Source organism: Salmo trutta, chromosome 23 (genome assembly GCF_901001165.1).
Source record: "Salmo trutta chromosome 23, fSalTru1.1, whole genome shotgun sequence".
Classification (NCBI taxonomy): domain Eukaryota; kingdom Metazoa; phylum Chordata; class Actinopteri; order Salmoniformes; family Salmonidae; genus Salmo; species Salmo trutta.
Window position 1 is genome coordinate 37,456,089 of NC_042979.1, and position 17,060 is coordinate 37,473,148.

Sequence of the window (17,060 nt, forward strand, 5' to 3'; positions counted from 1 at the left end):
GTTCGATTCTCGGGGCCACCCATTCGTAAAAATGCACGCATGACTGTAATTTGCATTGGATAAAAGCGTCTATATGGCGGCGTGAACGCCATGCTCTACCAATATTAAAACTACTAGGACTGTATGTTGACACTGTTTGTCTTATGTCCTTTCTCTTCCAATTGAATAGCAGAGTAGTGTTCATATATTATTAATAGTCCCACAGATACAAACACATTCTCTATGCCCCAACCATATTAGCCGTCTAGGCCCTGACCAGGGTTCCCGGAAAGACTCCCTAGAGGAGCCAAACTGGTCAGTGTGATCCTGCTTAACCAGACCAGATCAACCAAGCAGCTACTGCTGACATCAATAAGCTGGTCTTTCTGCTATCGTATCCCGTTAGGCCAGACAGTTAGACCTGTAGATCAAATCCAAATTATTTGCCACGTGCGCCGAATACAAGTGTAGACTTTACTGTGAAATGCTTACTTACAAGCCCTTAACCAACAGTGCAGTTAAAGAAAAATAAAATATTTACCAAGTAGGCTAAAATAAAAAGTCATAATAAAAAGTAACACAATAAGAATAACGAGGCTATATGTCAATGTACATTTTAATGAATTGTTCAGCAGTCTAATGGTTTGGGTGTAGAAACTGTTGAGGAGCCTTTTGGTCCTAGACTTGGCGCTCCGGTACCGCTTGCCGTGCGGTAGCAGAGAAAACTGTCTAACTTGGGTGACTGGAGTCTCTGACAAAGATCATAGTGGAGATTCAGTTCACACACTCGTCATTCACACACTCGTGGTCCATATGTGACCAACCTGACTTGATTTGGTCTTATGTAGCAAAATTTGAAATTGTGTTTTTTATATTGGATAAAAGTAGACTCAGAGCTAGAAAATTGTATATCATACACTACAGTTGAGGAACGATGGGAAAGTAATTCTCATTTGAATGTTAATGCATTTGTAACCCCACTTTTGAGAAAATGGTCCTTGAATGTTTTGTAACACCTACTGGAGAGCTCTTTGTCTACGCCCATTCTGCATCGTTCACACCCTCTTAAGCCTTAGCCCCACCCATCTCTTTAAGGATTCACGTGAGGCCACGTGCTAAACAGAGTGAGTACGGTAGTGTACTAAACAACCAAAGATTTCAAGACTAAAGTCTGGTTTATACTACGTCTATCGACATGTCTGTAGACAGTTGTCGCACTGACACCATGAACATTCTATTGTCGCCCGACATCAAACTTGTCGTTGTCGTTATGAAAAAGTATAAACACAAAAATGACAGGCTGCAAGACATCAGCAGCCTGGTGGTCCAAAATGGAATATCTGGTGTATTTTAACACCAATAAGTCCATCCAGTCAATCTAGCAAACGAGGCAACTAAAAACAACTTTCTAAACAATGTTTTTGTTTGTTTCTGGCTAGCGAGTCAGCCAGATAATGTTAGCTAGCTAAACCGTATGCTTTAACTTTCAATGAAAACGACTTTCATTAAAAAAAAAGCTGCGTTAGACAGGATTACCTACACATACTGAGCAGCTCATGTTATAGACAGAAGCTTGCTACATGGCAGACCAATCCGAACTCCTCTCCCGGCATGTCCAGCCCATCCATTATGCCAGCCAATCATGGCTTGCGGGAAAGTTCCCATCTTTTTCCGTGGCTAAAACGACTAGTCTCATAATTTTAACAATTTTATTCATATTTACAGATGGCATACAAGTTTGTTATTAATTAAGGCACATTAAAGTTTACATGTTCCAGAAGGCATTTCTGCCAAAAAACGCATTTTGCTAAAAAATAAAAAATACGAATTTGGGTGTCAAATGCCTCCTGTGAAGTAGTGACGTGCAACATACGCCTAGTTTCTTAAAACGAGCCACATACTGGAGCTAGGCTTAGGCGGTATCCAGATTGTCATACCTTTTATACTGACCTTGTGCCATGCTGGGATATACGGTAATACCGGCACTGAACACGATCACTATTTTCAAACCCCACAGTCTCTGTAATCCATAGGTTAGCAATGCTAAAAGGTAAAATGCTAACTAAATGCTAGCGAGAGCCTTGTGAACATTTTATACAGTGTTTGACCTAAACTATTTGCAGGACAGATACCCCAGCTCAAAGGTCCATACTGTAATTAGATCTTACACCTGGCGCTTGCTGCACAACACTGAGTGACTCCCAAGGCTCTGGTCTCTCGTCGTTGTGTGCTTGTAAACACCACGTGACTGGGGACTACCGGTAAGCTTCATAATGAAAAATCATGAAATGAACGCGATCTTCTTTATCTGCTAACGTATTGCACAAGTTGACTGCAGGTATTTACTTTAAAAGCAGCTTCAAATATTCACATTTATTAAAACACTTCAAATAAATAGTTTCAACGGTATTGACAGTATTAAAAAATGATCCCATGGCTATTTCCAAATACACCGGTATGTAGTATATATGGTAAACACTGGACCATAAGGAGTACCGTCACTTATATGTAAATTAGAGTTTGGAGCAGGATGCCTTTTAACTACTATCACAAGGAATCTTATATCCTGGTCGGTTAGACCCGCTATCATTGTGAATCTTATATCCTGGTTGGTTCGACCCGCCATCACGGTGAATCTTATATCCTGGTTGGTTCGACCCGCCATCACGGTGAATCTTATATCCTGGTTGGTTCGACCCGCCATCACGGTGAATCTTATATCCTGGTTGGTTCGACCCGCCATCACGGTGAATCTTATATCCTGGTTGGTTCGACCCGCCATCACGGTGAATCTTATATCTTGGTTGGTTCGACCCGCCATCACGGTGAATCTTATATCCTGGTTGGTTCGACCCGCCATCACGGTGAATCTTATATCCTGGTTGGTTCGACCTGCCATCACGGTGAATCTTATATCCTGGTCGTTTCGCGGTACGTTTGCATGTGACAAATGTTTTTATTTTTAATTTTGATTAAAAACATTTATTTAACTACAGTAGGCAAGTCAGTTGAGAACAAATTCTAATTTACAATGTTGGCGTACCCCGGCCAAACCCTAACTGGACGACACTGGGCCAATTGTGTGCCCCCCTATGGGACTCTCTGTCACGGCCGGTTGTGATACAGCCTGGAATCGAACCAGGGTCAGTGGTGTCTTACACCGCTGCGCTACTCGGGAGCCCCACATGGGGGACCAGTATAAAGACTAGCGCTAAGTGGACTTAAACTTGAGGGGATTTGAAGGGGTTAAAAGTGGTTCTGCAGCTGAAATACAGTGGGTGTTTTCACAATTTGTTGTGACCCCCACCCCTTTTTAAGAGCTCAAACTTAATTTCAAGGGACATTCCTGTTTAAATGATTGTAGGGTAGCGACTGGCTGATTCCCTGCAGGAGGTGGAACTTCTTCTAAAAACCCCTGATGCTTCTGTTCCTTAGAGGACCCCCCTCTACAGTTGTCAACAAAGTTAAATGATTTCCCAATCGTTTGCTTATATATTTAAATAGTGTTTATACTGGGGTATGATACCGTGCTACGCCACTGCTTAGAACTTAACTAGAAGTTAAGTATAACTATAAGAAATCTAAGATGTGTCAAATAAATGATATGCAGCTCAGGGCTCCAGCTGTGCATTTGGTTTACTAACTTGTTAGCTAAGTGGCTAGATGTCAAAATCAAGCTTCTTGGTTACAGCAGAGACTGAATGAATGAGTGACATTTTTATTTTTGTGTCAAATCGCCAGTTGGCAACCCATCCCTTACGGAATTAATTGACACACAAACAAACATTCAATCCCCTCCTGGATCAAGATCCCTGTTGCCTAAATAGTAGTATTTTAAATATAATTTAAGAAATAGTGCCCCTTGTGTGCACATTGAGTAATACCGTATACCCCAGTATGGTACAGAAACTGTATGAAAATGTGGATACCGTCCAACCCCATTCTGGATGATGATTGCATAATACTGTTGGTCACAGGGTAGAATAAGGAAAGCAGACCCACCAGTCCAACAACTCTGTATGTCAATCATGGGACCTCGCTGGAAGTGTGTGTATATGCCTCGTACTTCCCTCCCTCTTATCATGTCAGAGCAGCCTGTGCTACTCCTTATCCCTCCCATGTCCCAGAAAGTCTTATAGAACTTACCCAGTCCGGATGTGGTGCTTCAGTGCTCATCTAATGCCCCAGGCAAGGCCCATAGTTGCCAGTTCAAGGCATAGCAGTCATTAGGTCATGATCATTGCCTTGAAATGGTACACACAGACAATAGTCTTGGGCATCATGTTTGCAATTTTACATTGTTCAGATACAAGACCAGAAATAACTTGTAGAGATAATTGTGACAAGTCTATATGATATATAATCTACACTACCGTTCAAAAGTTTGGGGTCACTTAGAAATGTCGGACAGAATTTTTTTTTTGTCCATTTTTAAAATAACATCAAATTGATCAGAAATACAGTGTAGACATTGCTAATGTTGTAAATTAGTATTGTAGCTGGAAACGGCAGATGTTTAATGGAATATCTACATGGGTGTACAGAGGCCCATTATCAGCAACCATCACTCCTGTGTTCCAATGGCACGTTGTGTTAGCTAATCCAAGTGTATCATTTTAAAAGGCTAATTGATCATTAGAAAACCCTTTTGCAATTATGTTAGCACAGCTGAAAACTAGTTCTGATTAAAGAAGCAATAAAACTGGCCTTCTTTAGACTAGTTGGGTATCTGGAGCATCAGTATTTGTGGGTTCGATTACCGGCTCAAAATGGGCAGAAACAAAGAACTATTCCTTGCGAGAAAATGCCAAGAAACTGAAGATCTCGTACAACGCTGTGTACTACTCCCTTCAAAGAACAGCGCAAACTGGCTCTAACCAGAATAGAAAGAGGAATGGGAGGCCCCGGTGCACAACTGAGCAAGAGGACAAGTACATTAGAGTGTTTAGTTTGAGAAACAGACGCCTCACAAGTCCTCAATTGGCAGCTTCATTAAAGTACCCTCAAAACACCAGTCTCAACGTCAACTGTGAAGAGCCGACTCCGGGACGCTGGCCTTCTAGGCAGAGTTCCTCTGTCCAGTGTCTGTGTTCTTTTGCCCATCTTAATCTTTTCTTTTTATTGGCCAGTCTGAGATATGGCTTTTTCTTTGCAACTCTGCCTAGAAGGCCAGCATCCCGGAGTCGCCTCTTCAACCCACAAGTACTGATGCTCCAGATACTCAACTAGTCTAAAGGCCAGTTTATTGCTTCTTTAATCAGGACAACAGTTTTCAGGTGTGCTAACATAATTGCAAAAGGGTTTTCAATTAGCCTTTTAAAATTATAAACTTGGATTAGCTAACACAACATGCCATTGGAACACAGGAGTGATGGTTGCTGATAATGGGCCTCTGTATCTAATATAATTATTGTATAGTTTTTTTTACAAACATCAACCCCCCTGCCCCACATAATACGCCTCTGGTTTTAGCTTCTAAAAGCATGCGGACGTCTGATAGAGCTGTTGAAGGTACTACTCAACAATGTACATGCACTGTAATGTGTGTGATTATTACACTGTACTTGCCCATGTTATTTCCATGTAAATACCTACGTGCCTTGTCGAACATCGCAAGACACGTTTTTGTTGACGGTGTTCATGGACATTTTGAAATGGGTTTGCCTATAGTTGTGTTGATATTGTTTAGGCCAGAGGAAAAACTCCATTGACCGGTCATCTTACTTGCACCTCTTTGTTTGTCCGTCAGATCTTCGATGTTGGGGAGAGTCTGATGGTCCCAGATGAGTTCACCGCCGAGGAGAAGAAGACTGGGATGTGGTGGCGACACCTAGTGGCTGGAGGGGCAGCCGGCGCCGTGTCTCGAACCTGCACAGCACCTCTGGACCGGCTCAAAGTGCTCATGCAGGTAAGGACACTTCCTTTGAGAAGATATGGCAAGAACTGACGTCACGCAAAAGGGACAAGAACTCGGTTCTTTGTGTTCACACTGCAAGTGAACCCGGATCCCCTTTTAATGTAACGCTTCTAAGTTCACTTTAACTTTAAACAGCCAGTCAGGATTTTGTCTCACGTTAAAAACAAACTTCAGACCCTACTTCTACCCTAAACAGTAGTAATATCACGTATCTATGTGTTAGTCCTATAGACGGGTGCGTGCTCAACTATGGAGCAAAACAGACGGGGTTGGCTTAGATTGTTTATTGAAAGCATAAATATATTTGCACAATGAGCACTTGTCTCGCTTACATCGTTACAGTTGTTGGTTGGTTAGCTAGCTAGTGAATTTTTGCCATATTAGCATAGATGTGACATCAGTCAAAACAACATATGATATTAAGAACAAGATAAAACTATATGAAACGAACCACCTACGATTCCCTACATGGCAGCTTCTTGTCATTGTTGCTAGCTATCTGGCCATCCAGAATCACAACAACGCAGACTTCTGATGTTGTCAGCTAACCCGTCTATAGCAGAGAGACAATTGCATAAGGTCTGTCCTTAGGACACCGTTTCTGCTAGCAAGTGCAATTCCACTGATATGATGCACCAGGGATTGAGACACAGATGGGTGACATGGCAGAGTAGGAGGCAAAGTTCAGCTTTCTCACATTTAATTTTTTATTCAACCTTATTTATCCAGGTAGTATTATTGGGATGAAATCTATTTTTCAAGAACGACCTGGTCCAACCAAGACAGCAGCAGGGGGGAACAATGTCTCAGACAAATATCCGACGTAACAACTTAGACAACTTAGACAACAAATTATAGATGTAGACAAATATACATTATAATTACATACCCAGATCAATCCCTAAGGCCCGAGCTCACCCTCGGGTTGTAACGTGATTGGGTGGAAGAGAGCCAATGCGAGGGAATGTTCATGTGTGTCTGTTGGTCAATGATGTCAGCAGCGTGTGTTCCACCAGCAGAAGCAGACTGGACTAAATAACAGCTCAGAGTTTGTCCCTCTTTCTCGATCTGTTCATCCCTCGGTTCTTCACTCACATCCAGTTTTTTTATGAGCAGAGAGAAACATTCTCATTCATTATAGCATAATCAGGGTAAGTACAATAACGGCAAAAGTCATGAAAATATGAACAATGTTATAAGGGGATTTTAGGATGTGAAGTTGCATCCAGTTCCTCCCTGTTACAATGCATTTCAATAACTTGAGTTCACATGCAACATGGTGATTTGAATAATGTGAATTTTGGGTTGACTAAATTGTCTCTCGGCTTGGTCTCCAGGTTCACGCCACCCGTACCAACAGCATGTGCATCGCCGGCGGCTTCACCCACATGATCCGTGAGGGTGGCATGAGGTCGCTATGGCGAGGCAATGGCATGAACGTCATCAAGATTGCCCCCGAGTCGGCCATCAAGTTCATGGCTTACGAGCAGGTAAACCTATCGTTCAGCACCCTTACTTTGACATGACGGGACCCTTTCTAGTGTTGTCATTTGAAGCCAATGAAAGATGTGGTATCAACAGCTCTGTAGTTTACGGTCCTTTGGGCAAAAAATGACTCCTTCAGACTCTGTCTAGAAACATACTCAGAGGAAAAATGTTAAGCAACTGTCGCTTAACAACTTTGTCTTAACTAGGTCCTCATGTCCTAGTTGTTCAGAACTGACACTAACAATAGTTGTTGTTGTCCAGATCAAACGGTTGATAGGCAGCAACCAGGAGACCCTGGGCATCCTGGAGAGGTTTGTGGCTGGATCCCTGGCTGGAGCCATCGCTCAGAGCAGCATCTACCCCATGGAGGTGTTAAAGACCCGCCTAGCCCTGAGGAAGACGGGACAGTTCTCTGGCATCGCTGACTGCGCCAAACACATCTTCCGGAAGGAGGGCATGGCCGCCTTCTACAAGGGCTACATTCCCAACTTGATAGGCATCATCCCCTACGCTGGTATTGACCTGGCCGTCTACGAGGTGGGTGGGTGTGAGTGAGTGAATGGAGGGAATTGAAAGGAAGTTGTTTAATACTATTAATCTCACTGTCATTCTTATCTCTTGCTACCACACATCTACTTTCTCTACAACTAACCTCATTGTCTATTTCTTTCTCCCTTTTCCTCCCTCCATCCAGACTCTGAAGAACTCGTGGCTGCAGCGCTACGCCACAGACAGTGCAGACCCAGGGGTGTTTGTCCTTTTAGCCTGCGGTACCACTTCCAGCACCTGTGGCCAGCTGGCTAGCTACCCCCTGGCCCTGGTCAGGACCCGCATGCAGGCACAAGGTACGCCCTCTGCCCATTTCTATTTGGAGTTTCATAAGATCACTTGCATAGAATTAATTGGTGACAGTGTTGGTTCATGGACCAACCATAATCGGTGGTACAATGGAATGTGTTAATCGGGGATGCGTAATACGTCTGTACTGGTAGAGGGGTACAGGGGTAGTGTATTTTATTACAGATGTTATACAGTGCCTTGCGAAAGTATTCGGCCCCCTTGAACTTTTCGATCTTTTGCCACATTTCAGGCTTCAAACATAAAGATATAAAACTGTAACTTTTTGTGAAGAATCAACAACAAGTGGGACACAATTATGAAGTGGAACGAAATTTATTGGATATTTCAAACTTTTTTAACAAATAAAAAACTGAAAAATTGGGCGTGCAAAATTATTCAGCCCCCTTAAGTTAATACTTTGTAGTGCCACCTTTTGCTGCGATTACAGCTGTAAGTCGCTTGGGGTATGTCTCTATCAGTTTTGCACATCGAGAGACTGACATTTTTGCCCATTCCTCCTTGCAAAACTGCTCGAGCTCAGTGAGGTTGGATGGAGAGCGTTTGTGAACAGCAGTTTTCAGTTCTTTCCACAGATTCTCGATTGGATTCAGGTCTGGACATTGACTTGGCCATTCTAACACCTGGATATGTTTATTTGTGAACCATTCCATTGTAGATTTTGCTTTATGTTTTGGATCATTGTCTTGTTGGAAGACAAATCTCCGTCCCAGTCTCAGGTCTTTTGCAGACTCCATCAGGTTTTCTTCCAGAATGGTCCTGTATTTGGCTCCATCCATCTTCCCATCAATTTTAACCATCTTCCCTGCCCCTGCTGAAGAAAAGCAGGCCCAAACCATGATGCTGCCACCACCATGTTTGACAGTGGGGATGGTGTGTTCAGGGTGATGACCTGTGTTGCTTTTACGCCAAACATAACGTTTTGCATTGTTGCCAAACAGTTCGATTTTGGTTTCATCTGACCAGAGCACCTTCTTCCACATGTTTGGTGTGTCTCCCAGGTGGCTAGTGGCAAACTTTAAACAACACTTTTTATGGATATCTTTAAGAAATGGCTTTCTTCTTGCCACTCTTCCATAAAGGCCAGATTTGTGCTGTATACGACTGATTGTTGTCCTATGGACAGAGTCTCCCACCTCAGCTGTAGATCTCTGCAGTTCATCCAGAGTGATCATGGGCCTCTTGGCTGCATCTCTGATCAGTCTTCTCCTTGTATGAGCTGAAAGTTTAGAGGGATGGCCGGGTCTTCGTAGATTTGCAGTGGTCTGATACTCCTACCATTTCAATATTATCGCTTGCGCAGTGCTCCTTGGGATGTTTAAAGCTTGGGAAATCTTTTTGTATCCAAATCCGGCTTTAAACTTCTCCACAACAGTATCTCGGACCTGCCTGGTGTGTTCCTTGTTCTTCATGATGCTCTCTGCGCTTTAAACGGACCTCTGAGACTATCACAGAGCAGGTGCATTTATACGGAGACTTGATTACACACAGGTGGATTCTATTTATCATCATTAGTCATTTAGGTCAACATTGGATCATTCAGAGATCCTCACTGAACTTCTGGAGAGAGTTTGCTGCACTGAAAGTAAAGGGGCTGAATAATTTTGCACGGCCAATTTTTCAGTTTTTTATTTGTTAAAAAAGTTTGAAATATCCAATAAATTTCGTTCCACTTCATAATTGTGTCCCACTTGTTGATGATTCTTCACAAAAAATTTAAGTTTTATATCTTTATGTTTGAAACCTGAAATGTGGCAAAAGGTCGAAAAGTTTGCAACACCAGGGTTGTGGGTTCGATTCCCACGGGGGGCCAGCACAAGGAAAAAAAAAAAATGTATCAAATTGTATGAAATGTATGCATTCACTACTGTAAGTCGCTCTGGATAAGAGCGTCTGCTAAATGACTAAAATGTAAAATGTAAATGTAAGTTCAAGGGGGCCGAATACTTTCGCAAGGCACTGTATATAGTTGCCATATCAGATAGTTGTCGACATTTTGAGATTTCCATACCCAACTACAACATTTTCTGTCAAGATTGAACTGCCAAAGGGGGAGGAGTTAGCCTGCAAAGTTCTGTCATACTTTCCAGGTCTATGCCCAAACAGTTTGAGCTTCTAATTTTTAAAATTAATCTCTCCAGAAATAAGTCTCTCGCTGTGCCCTGGTCACCATATGTGAATTGATTGCCCCCATCTATCTTCAGAGTTCGTTCTGTTAGGTGACCTAAACTGGTATATACTTAACACCCCGGCAGTCCTAAGCTAGATGCTCTCAATCTCACACAAATTATCAAGGAACCCACCAGGTACAACCCTAAATCCGTAAACATGGGCACCCTCATAGATATTATCCTGACCAACCTGCCCTCCAAATACACGTCTACTGTTTTCAATCAGGATCTCAGCGATCACTGCCTCGTTGCCTGCATCCACTATGGGTCTGCGGTCAAACGACCACCCCTCATCACTGTCAAGCGCTCCCTAAAACACTTCTGCGAGCAGGCCTTTCTAATCAACCTGGCCCGGATATCCTGGAAGGATATTGACCTTATCCCGTAAGTCGAGGATGCCTGGTCGTTCTTTAAAAGTAATTTCCTCACCATCTTAAATTAGCATGCCCCTTTCAAAAAATGTAGAACTAAGAACAGATATAGCCCTTGGTTCACTCCAGACCTGACTGCCCTCGACCAGCACAAAAACATACTGTGGCGGACTGCACTAGCATCGAATAGTCCCCACGATATGCAACTTTTCAGGGAAGTCGGGAACCAATACACGCAGTCAGTCAGGAAAGCAAAGGCTAACTTTATCAAACAGAAATTTTCATCCTGTTGCTCTAACTCCAAAAAGTTCTGGGACGCTGTAAAGTCCATGGAGAATAAGAACACCTCCTCCCAGCTGCCCACTGCGCTGAGGCTAGGCTACTGTCACCACCGATAAATCCAATAAGAATTACTCTACGGCTGGCCATGCTTTCCTCCTGGCAACCACAACCCCGGTCAACAGCTCCGCACCTCCCGGAGCTACTTGCCCAAGCCTCCCCAGCTTCTCCTTCACCTAAATCCAGATAGCAGATGTTCTGAAAGAGCTGCAAAACCTGGACCCGTACAAATGAGCCGGGCTAGACAATCTGGACCCTCTCTTTCTACAAATGATCTGCCGCCATTGTTGCAACCCCTATTACCAGTCTGCTCAACCTCTTTCATATCGTCTGAGATCCCTAAAGATTGGAAAGCTGCCGCAGTCATCCCCCTCTTCAAAGGGGGTGACACTCTAAACCCAAACTGTTATAGACCTATATCCATCCTGCCCTGCCTTTCTAAAGTCTTCGAAAGCCAAGTTAATAAACGGATCACTGACCATTTTGAATCCCACCGTACCTTCTCCGCTGTGTAATCAGGTTTTTGAGCTGGTCACTGGTGCACCTCAGCCACGCTCAAGGTACTAAACGATATCATAACCGCCATCGATAAAAGAAAGTACTGTGCAGCCGTCTTCATCGACCTGGCCAAAGGCTTTCGACTCTGTCAATCACCGTATTCTTATCGGCAGACTCAACAGCCTTGGTTTCTCAAATGACTACCTCGCTTGGTTCACCAACTACTTCTCAGATAGAGTTCAGTGTGTCAAATCGGAGGGCTTGTTGTCCGGACCTCTGGCAGTCTCTATGGGGGTACCACAGGGTTCAATTCTCGGGCCAACTCTTTTCTCTGTATATATCAACGATGTCGCTCTTGCTGCGGGTGATTCCCTGATCCACCTCTACGCAGACGACACCATTCTGTATACATCTGGCCCTTCTTTGGACACTGTGTTAACTAACCCCCAAACGAGCTTCAATGCCATACAACACTCCTTCCGTGGCCTCCAACTGCTCTTAAACGCTAGTAAAACCAAATGCATACTTTTCAACTGTTCGTTGCCCGCACCTGCCTGCCCGACTAGCATCACTACTCTGGATGGTTCTGACTTAGAATATGTGGAAAACTACAAATACCTAGGTGTCTGGCTAGACTGTAAACTCTCCTTCCAGACTCATATTGAACATCTCCAATCCAAAATGAAATCTAGAATCGGTTTCCTATTTCGCAACAAAACCTCCTTCACTCACGCCGCCAAACATACCCTCGTAAAACTGACTATCCTACCGATCCTCGACTTCGGTGATGTCATTTACAAAATAGCTTCCAATACTCTCCACTGCAAACTGGATGCAGTCTATCACAGTGCCATCCATTTTGTCACCAAAGCCTCTGATACCAACCACCACTGCGACCTGTATGCTCTAGTCAGCTGGCCCTTGCAACATATTTGTCGCCAGACCCACTGGCTCCAGGTCATCTATAAGTCTATGCTAGGTAAAGCGCCGCCTTATCTCAGTTCACTGGTCACGATAACAACACCCACCTCTAGCACGCGCTCCAGCAGGTACATCTCACTGGTCATCCCCAAAGCCAACGCCTCCTTTGGCCGCCTTTCCTTCCAATTCTCTACTGCCAATGACTGGAACGAATTGCAAAAATCGCTGAAGCTGGAGACTTATATTTCCCTCACTTACTTTAAACATCAGTTATCTGAGCAGCTAACCGATTGCTGCAGCTGTACATAGCCCATCTGTAAATAGCCCACCCAATCTACCTACATCATCCTCATATTGTTTTTATTTACTTTTCTGCTCTTTTGCACACCAGTATTTCATCACCATCTGCTCATCTATCACTCAAGTGTTCATTTGCTAAATTGTAATTACTTCGCTACTATGGCCTATTTATTGCCTTGCCTCCTCACGCCATTTGCACACACTGTATATAGACTTTCTTTTTTTTCTATTGTGTTATTGACTGTATGCTTGTTTATTCCATGTGTAACTCTGTGTTGTTGTTCTTGTTTGTGTCGCACTGCTTTGCTTTATCTTGGCCAGGGAGCAGAGAACTTGTTCTCACCTAGCTTACCTGGTTTGATAAAGGTCAAATCCATTTATTTTTTTTTACTTTGTTTTCAGATCGGTACATCCCTAGTGTTGATGTGTATTTCTTGTCTCTCATCTATCTTCCTCTCATGTTGTGTCCCCTCAGCCACCATCGAGGGCGGTCCCCAGATGACCATGTCAGGGCTGTTTAAACACATCGTGAAGACTGAGGGTGTGTTAGGACTCTACCGGGGCCTGGCCCCCAACTTCATGAAGGTCATTCCAGCAGTCAGCATCAGCTATGTGGTCTACGAGAACCTCAAGATAAGCTTGGGGGTCGTGTCTCGGTGAGGACCAGGAGGAAAGGGAGGGAGCACCTCCCATAAAAGCCAAAGGGTTATTTTTTGCTTTTCTTTTTGGAGAGAAAAAGAGGAGAGCGAGGAGTAGGAGACTGAGTGGGAAGAGTTGCCAAGCAGCGGAGCAGGTGACTTGGAAAGAAGGGGTTGTTGCTGGGATTGTTGGAAACGTTGTCTCATTCTGTGAATGTTATGAGGACAGGTGGGTCGAGGTGAATGGAAGGGGGAGATGTATACTACAACACTAACAACTAAAACGGGGTTCTCCAACCCTGTTCCTGGAGAGCTACCGTCCTGCAAAAACTCCAGGAGGGTAGCTCCAACCCCTCCACCAGGAACAGGGTTGGAGAACTTTGGACTAAAAGAAGTGATGGACAGATGTGGACAGACACTGTGACTTGGAGGGAGGTATGGGGATCCTCTCTCATAGATGTAACCTTTAATCATCATTATTTAATGTGTTATTTTGTCATCCAGGTTAACTAAAAAGCAATCTCTTCACTGGAACACCAACATTCTCCAACCAGCTTGAAGTTTGCTAATAATAATGTATTTAGGGACCAAGAAGCCGCTTTTGTTCGTGACTGTTGCATTGTGGCGGCTGTTGTATGTTTGTGGGAACTGGGGACTGACAAAATCAACTGGGGGAGCACATATCAAGTAAATGTTTGACCCTTCGTCCCATATTACTATCCTATAGGTGGCAGTATAGGTTAACCTATCTGGCTTGTGAAAGACAACCAAAGCCTGATTCACGAAAAGGGCTTTTTTGATTGTCATCTAAAATGTTCTTATGTATTATCTGTCCCCCTTTAACGCAGCACTCCCCAATTCTGAAACTATTAGGGCACTAGCTGTGGCAAATTTGTCTCGAGGGAGAAAAACCTTGACTCAGAATTTTGGTTTAACTGATTAATTCATGTATTGTTTTGCCCCATTCAAAAGAAATCCAAACTGTGGTTTTCCTTTTTCTCATTGTTTGACTTGATAAGAATGTTAAACTGATTTGAACTGAAAAGGCGATGCAGGTTGAATGCCCATAGTGTCTTATTGTCCACTTAGTCTTAAAACAACTGGTAAGAAGATGTGTGTGTGTCTTGATGCTAATTTATTTTCATATTGTAACCAGATATTTATTTAAATGTGGTCCGTACAGACAGCACTCAAATAATAGATGCCGCTAGCATATAAGTTTAGTTACAATACTATAACAACATATTCAGCAACTGTTTATATATTGTATTTAGCAATTATGATGCAACACACAATGATTAGCCTACCTATTGATCAAGGTTTGGGGTGTTACGTTGTCACTACCTGTTTAACATTTCGGACAGGAAGTCCTGATTTGACATTTGTTCCTCCGGACCTTCTCTGCATCTGAAGTCTACAGTCTGTAAATGAGTGCATTTCCAGGGTGCAGGATATTCCATGTCCCTTTTCAATAAGTCTGTGAGGGCGTGGTGGCGTAGTGCGGCCTTAGTCAAAGTGCATTGCACTGGGAGACACAGCATCAGCAAGTGTGGGAGTGCTCTGTCCCCAGTGCCGCAGAATGGAGAAAAATATCTGCAATGGGACAGGGCAATGGTCTGTGTGAATGAGGACCTGTGTGCATGAGGTCTCTCGTTTTGCTCCATTACATTTAAACTGCAATGAGCAAACACTTCCACCACCAAGCTTCCTCTCACTGCACTTAAACAAGAAACACTTAATAATGCACTTTAAGGTAATTTTCTTTAACTTAAACCGGACTTGAATCTTTTTTTTTACACAAATCAAATGAGTGATTACTAGCATTGCATTGTGATGCTTTTTTTTATCATACATTTGACTGAAATGATTAATATTAAAGGCCCAGTGCAGTCAAAAACAAGATATTCTTGTGTTTTATATGTATATTTCCACACTGACGTTGGAATAATACTGTGAAATTGTGAAAATTATAATGCCCTTTTAGTATAAGAGCTGTTTGAAAAGACTGCCTGAAATTTCAGCTTGTTTTGGTGGGATGGAATTTGGCCTTCCATGGTGACATCACTATGCGGTAAATTAGTTAATAGACCAATAAAGAGTTCCAAACCTCTCTGCCCATAACAGCACATTTTCTGTTTTCCCCTCCTAACTTAGACCATTCCCAGACAGTCCTAGCGAAATTCTTGCCTGAGAAATTACTCTTTGATAAGAAGCTATTTTTGTATATTTTTGATCATTTTCATTGAAAACAATCGCAGTAAGGTACTTAATTGTTACCCAGAAATGATTTGATATTGAGATAAAAATGGCTGCATTGGACCTTTTAATTGTTATATGGAGCATGAATCGAGGCTGATATGTTGTAAGGCTTAATGTCTCAAAAGCTGTTTGTCCTGTATGCTGAAGGCCTTATTTTACCTGAGATCCATGAATCGACTTTTTGATTCATGGACTCAGTTTCCAGAGGATGGAGAGAGAAATTGGTCTAAGTCATTTATTTTGTTCCATCCTCAGGGAGAATTTAGTAGTTTGGGGCTTTCAGTGTTCTGAAAAACACATTTTCTCGTAATTCCCTCTGTCAATGTTTCCCAGTGTTCACTAGGCAGTGTCAGTTTCCCTAGTCTTCACTGTCCCCTCACTGCATGTATTTATAAAGGGGAACTTATATGCATAAACATGATGACACATGGTTGTCATTATTTGGCTAAAGGCTTTTTCTGCTTGGCACAGCTCCACAAAAACAAGTTATCTTTTACAGATTTGCTTTAGTGCAAATATCAGAGCCTGAATCCATATATTCTGTCCACAAGAGGATGGAAAAGGCTGAGTCTGTAGTATTGTACTCCAACTAAGGATACCACTCCATACTGCCTGAAATGTAGCGCTTTCTCTTGCATTGACGAGCAGGCAATCAGACTCGTCGCTTTTGTAAACTTGAAATGCACTGCACATGGTCCCCCCGTTTATTGCTTTAGGCTGAAATGTATAGTATCTATATATTAGTCTTTTAGATGGTCTCTTTTGAATCAAAACAGCTCATTCATGGTATCTCAGTATTTTACAAAACATATACAGACTAAATCCTGAATATGTTTAGAAAAGTATTGAAAACAATTGTCCTTTTGTAGAAGAATGCATCTTTGTTGAAGGACTGTAAAGCTAAATGTATTCATGCTTATGTTTTAAAGTAACTCAATATTAGATTTTGTATTGAGTCCTGGTTTGAATTGACCACATCTGAATCACTTCACATCTTAAGCACTATACATAGATATTGCATAGCAAATGGAGGATCAATGACTGTCCCAGCCTGTACCAACCAGGCCTCATCATTGACATGGTGGAGAGGGAGGCACAGACTTCAAATGGGATAAAACATGAACGAACATGAAACTTGACACCTGCAATATATTTTATAATGCTTAGAAATTGTATCCCAGACAATAGAAGTGAGAAGAACATAGTGAAAATGTGTCAAATAATCTATTTACAGTGAGACCCAGACTTTGCTTTTGTTTGTCACTGTTGCGCTCGGATGGCAGCTGTGGTGTGTTTGTGGGGGAAAGCTACTGGCAGAGCC

At 42.7% G+C, this 17,060-nt stretch overlaps 1 protein-coding gene across 5 annotated transcripts in view; it reads left to right on the forward strand.

Annotated features, from left to right (window-relative positions):
• The window catches only part of slc25a25b (solute carrier family 25 member 25b), a 51,262-nt gene extending 34,586 nt beyond the window's left edge, over positions 1 to 16,676 (forward strand). For all 5 annotated transcript variants that reach the window (XM_029710155.1, XM_029710156.1, XM_029710159.1 and 2 more), the window contains 5 exons: positions 5,729 to 5,887; positions 7,234 to 7,386; positions 7,646 to 7,921; positions 8,079 to 8,229; positions 13,318 to 16,676. In XM_029710155.1, coding sequence (XP_029566015.1) covers positions 5,729 to 5,887; positions 7,234 to 7,386; positions 7,646 to 7,921; positions 8,079 to 8,229; positions 13,318 to 13,502 — 924 coding nt within the window. In that variant the 3' untranslated portion in view covers positions 13,503 to 16,676. The remainder of the gene's footprint in view (positions 1 to 5,728; positions 5,888 to 7,233; positions 7,387 to 7,645; positions 7,922 to 8,078; positions 8,230 to 13,317) is intronic.
• Positions 16,677 to 17,060: the final 384 nt, after the last annotated feature.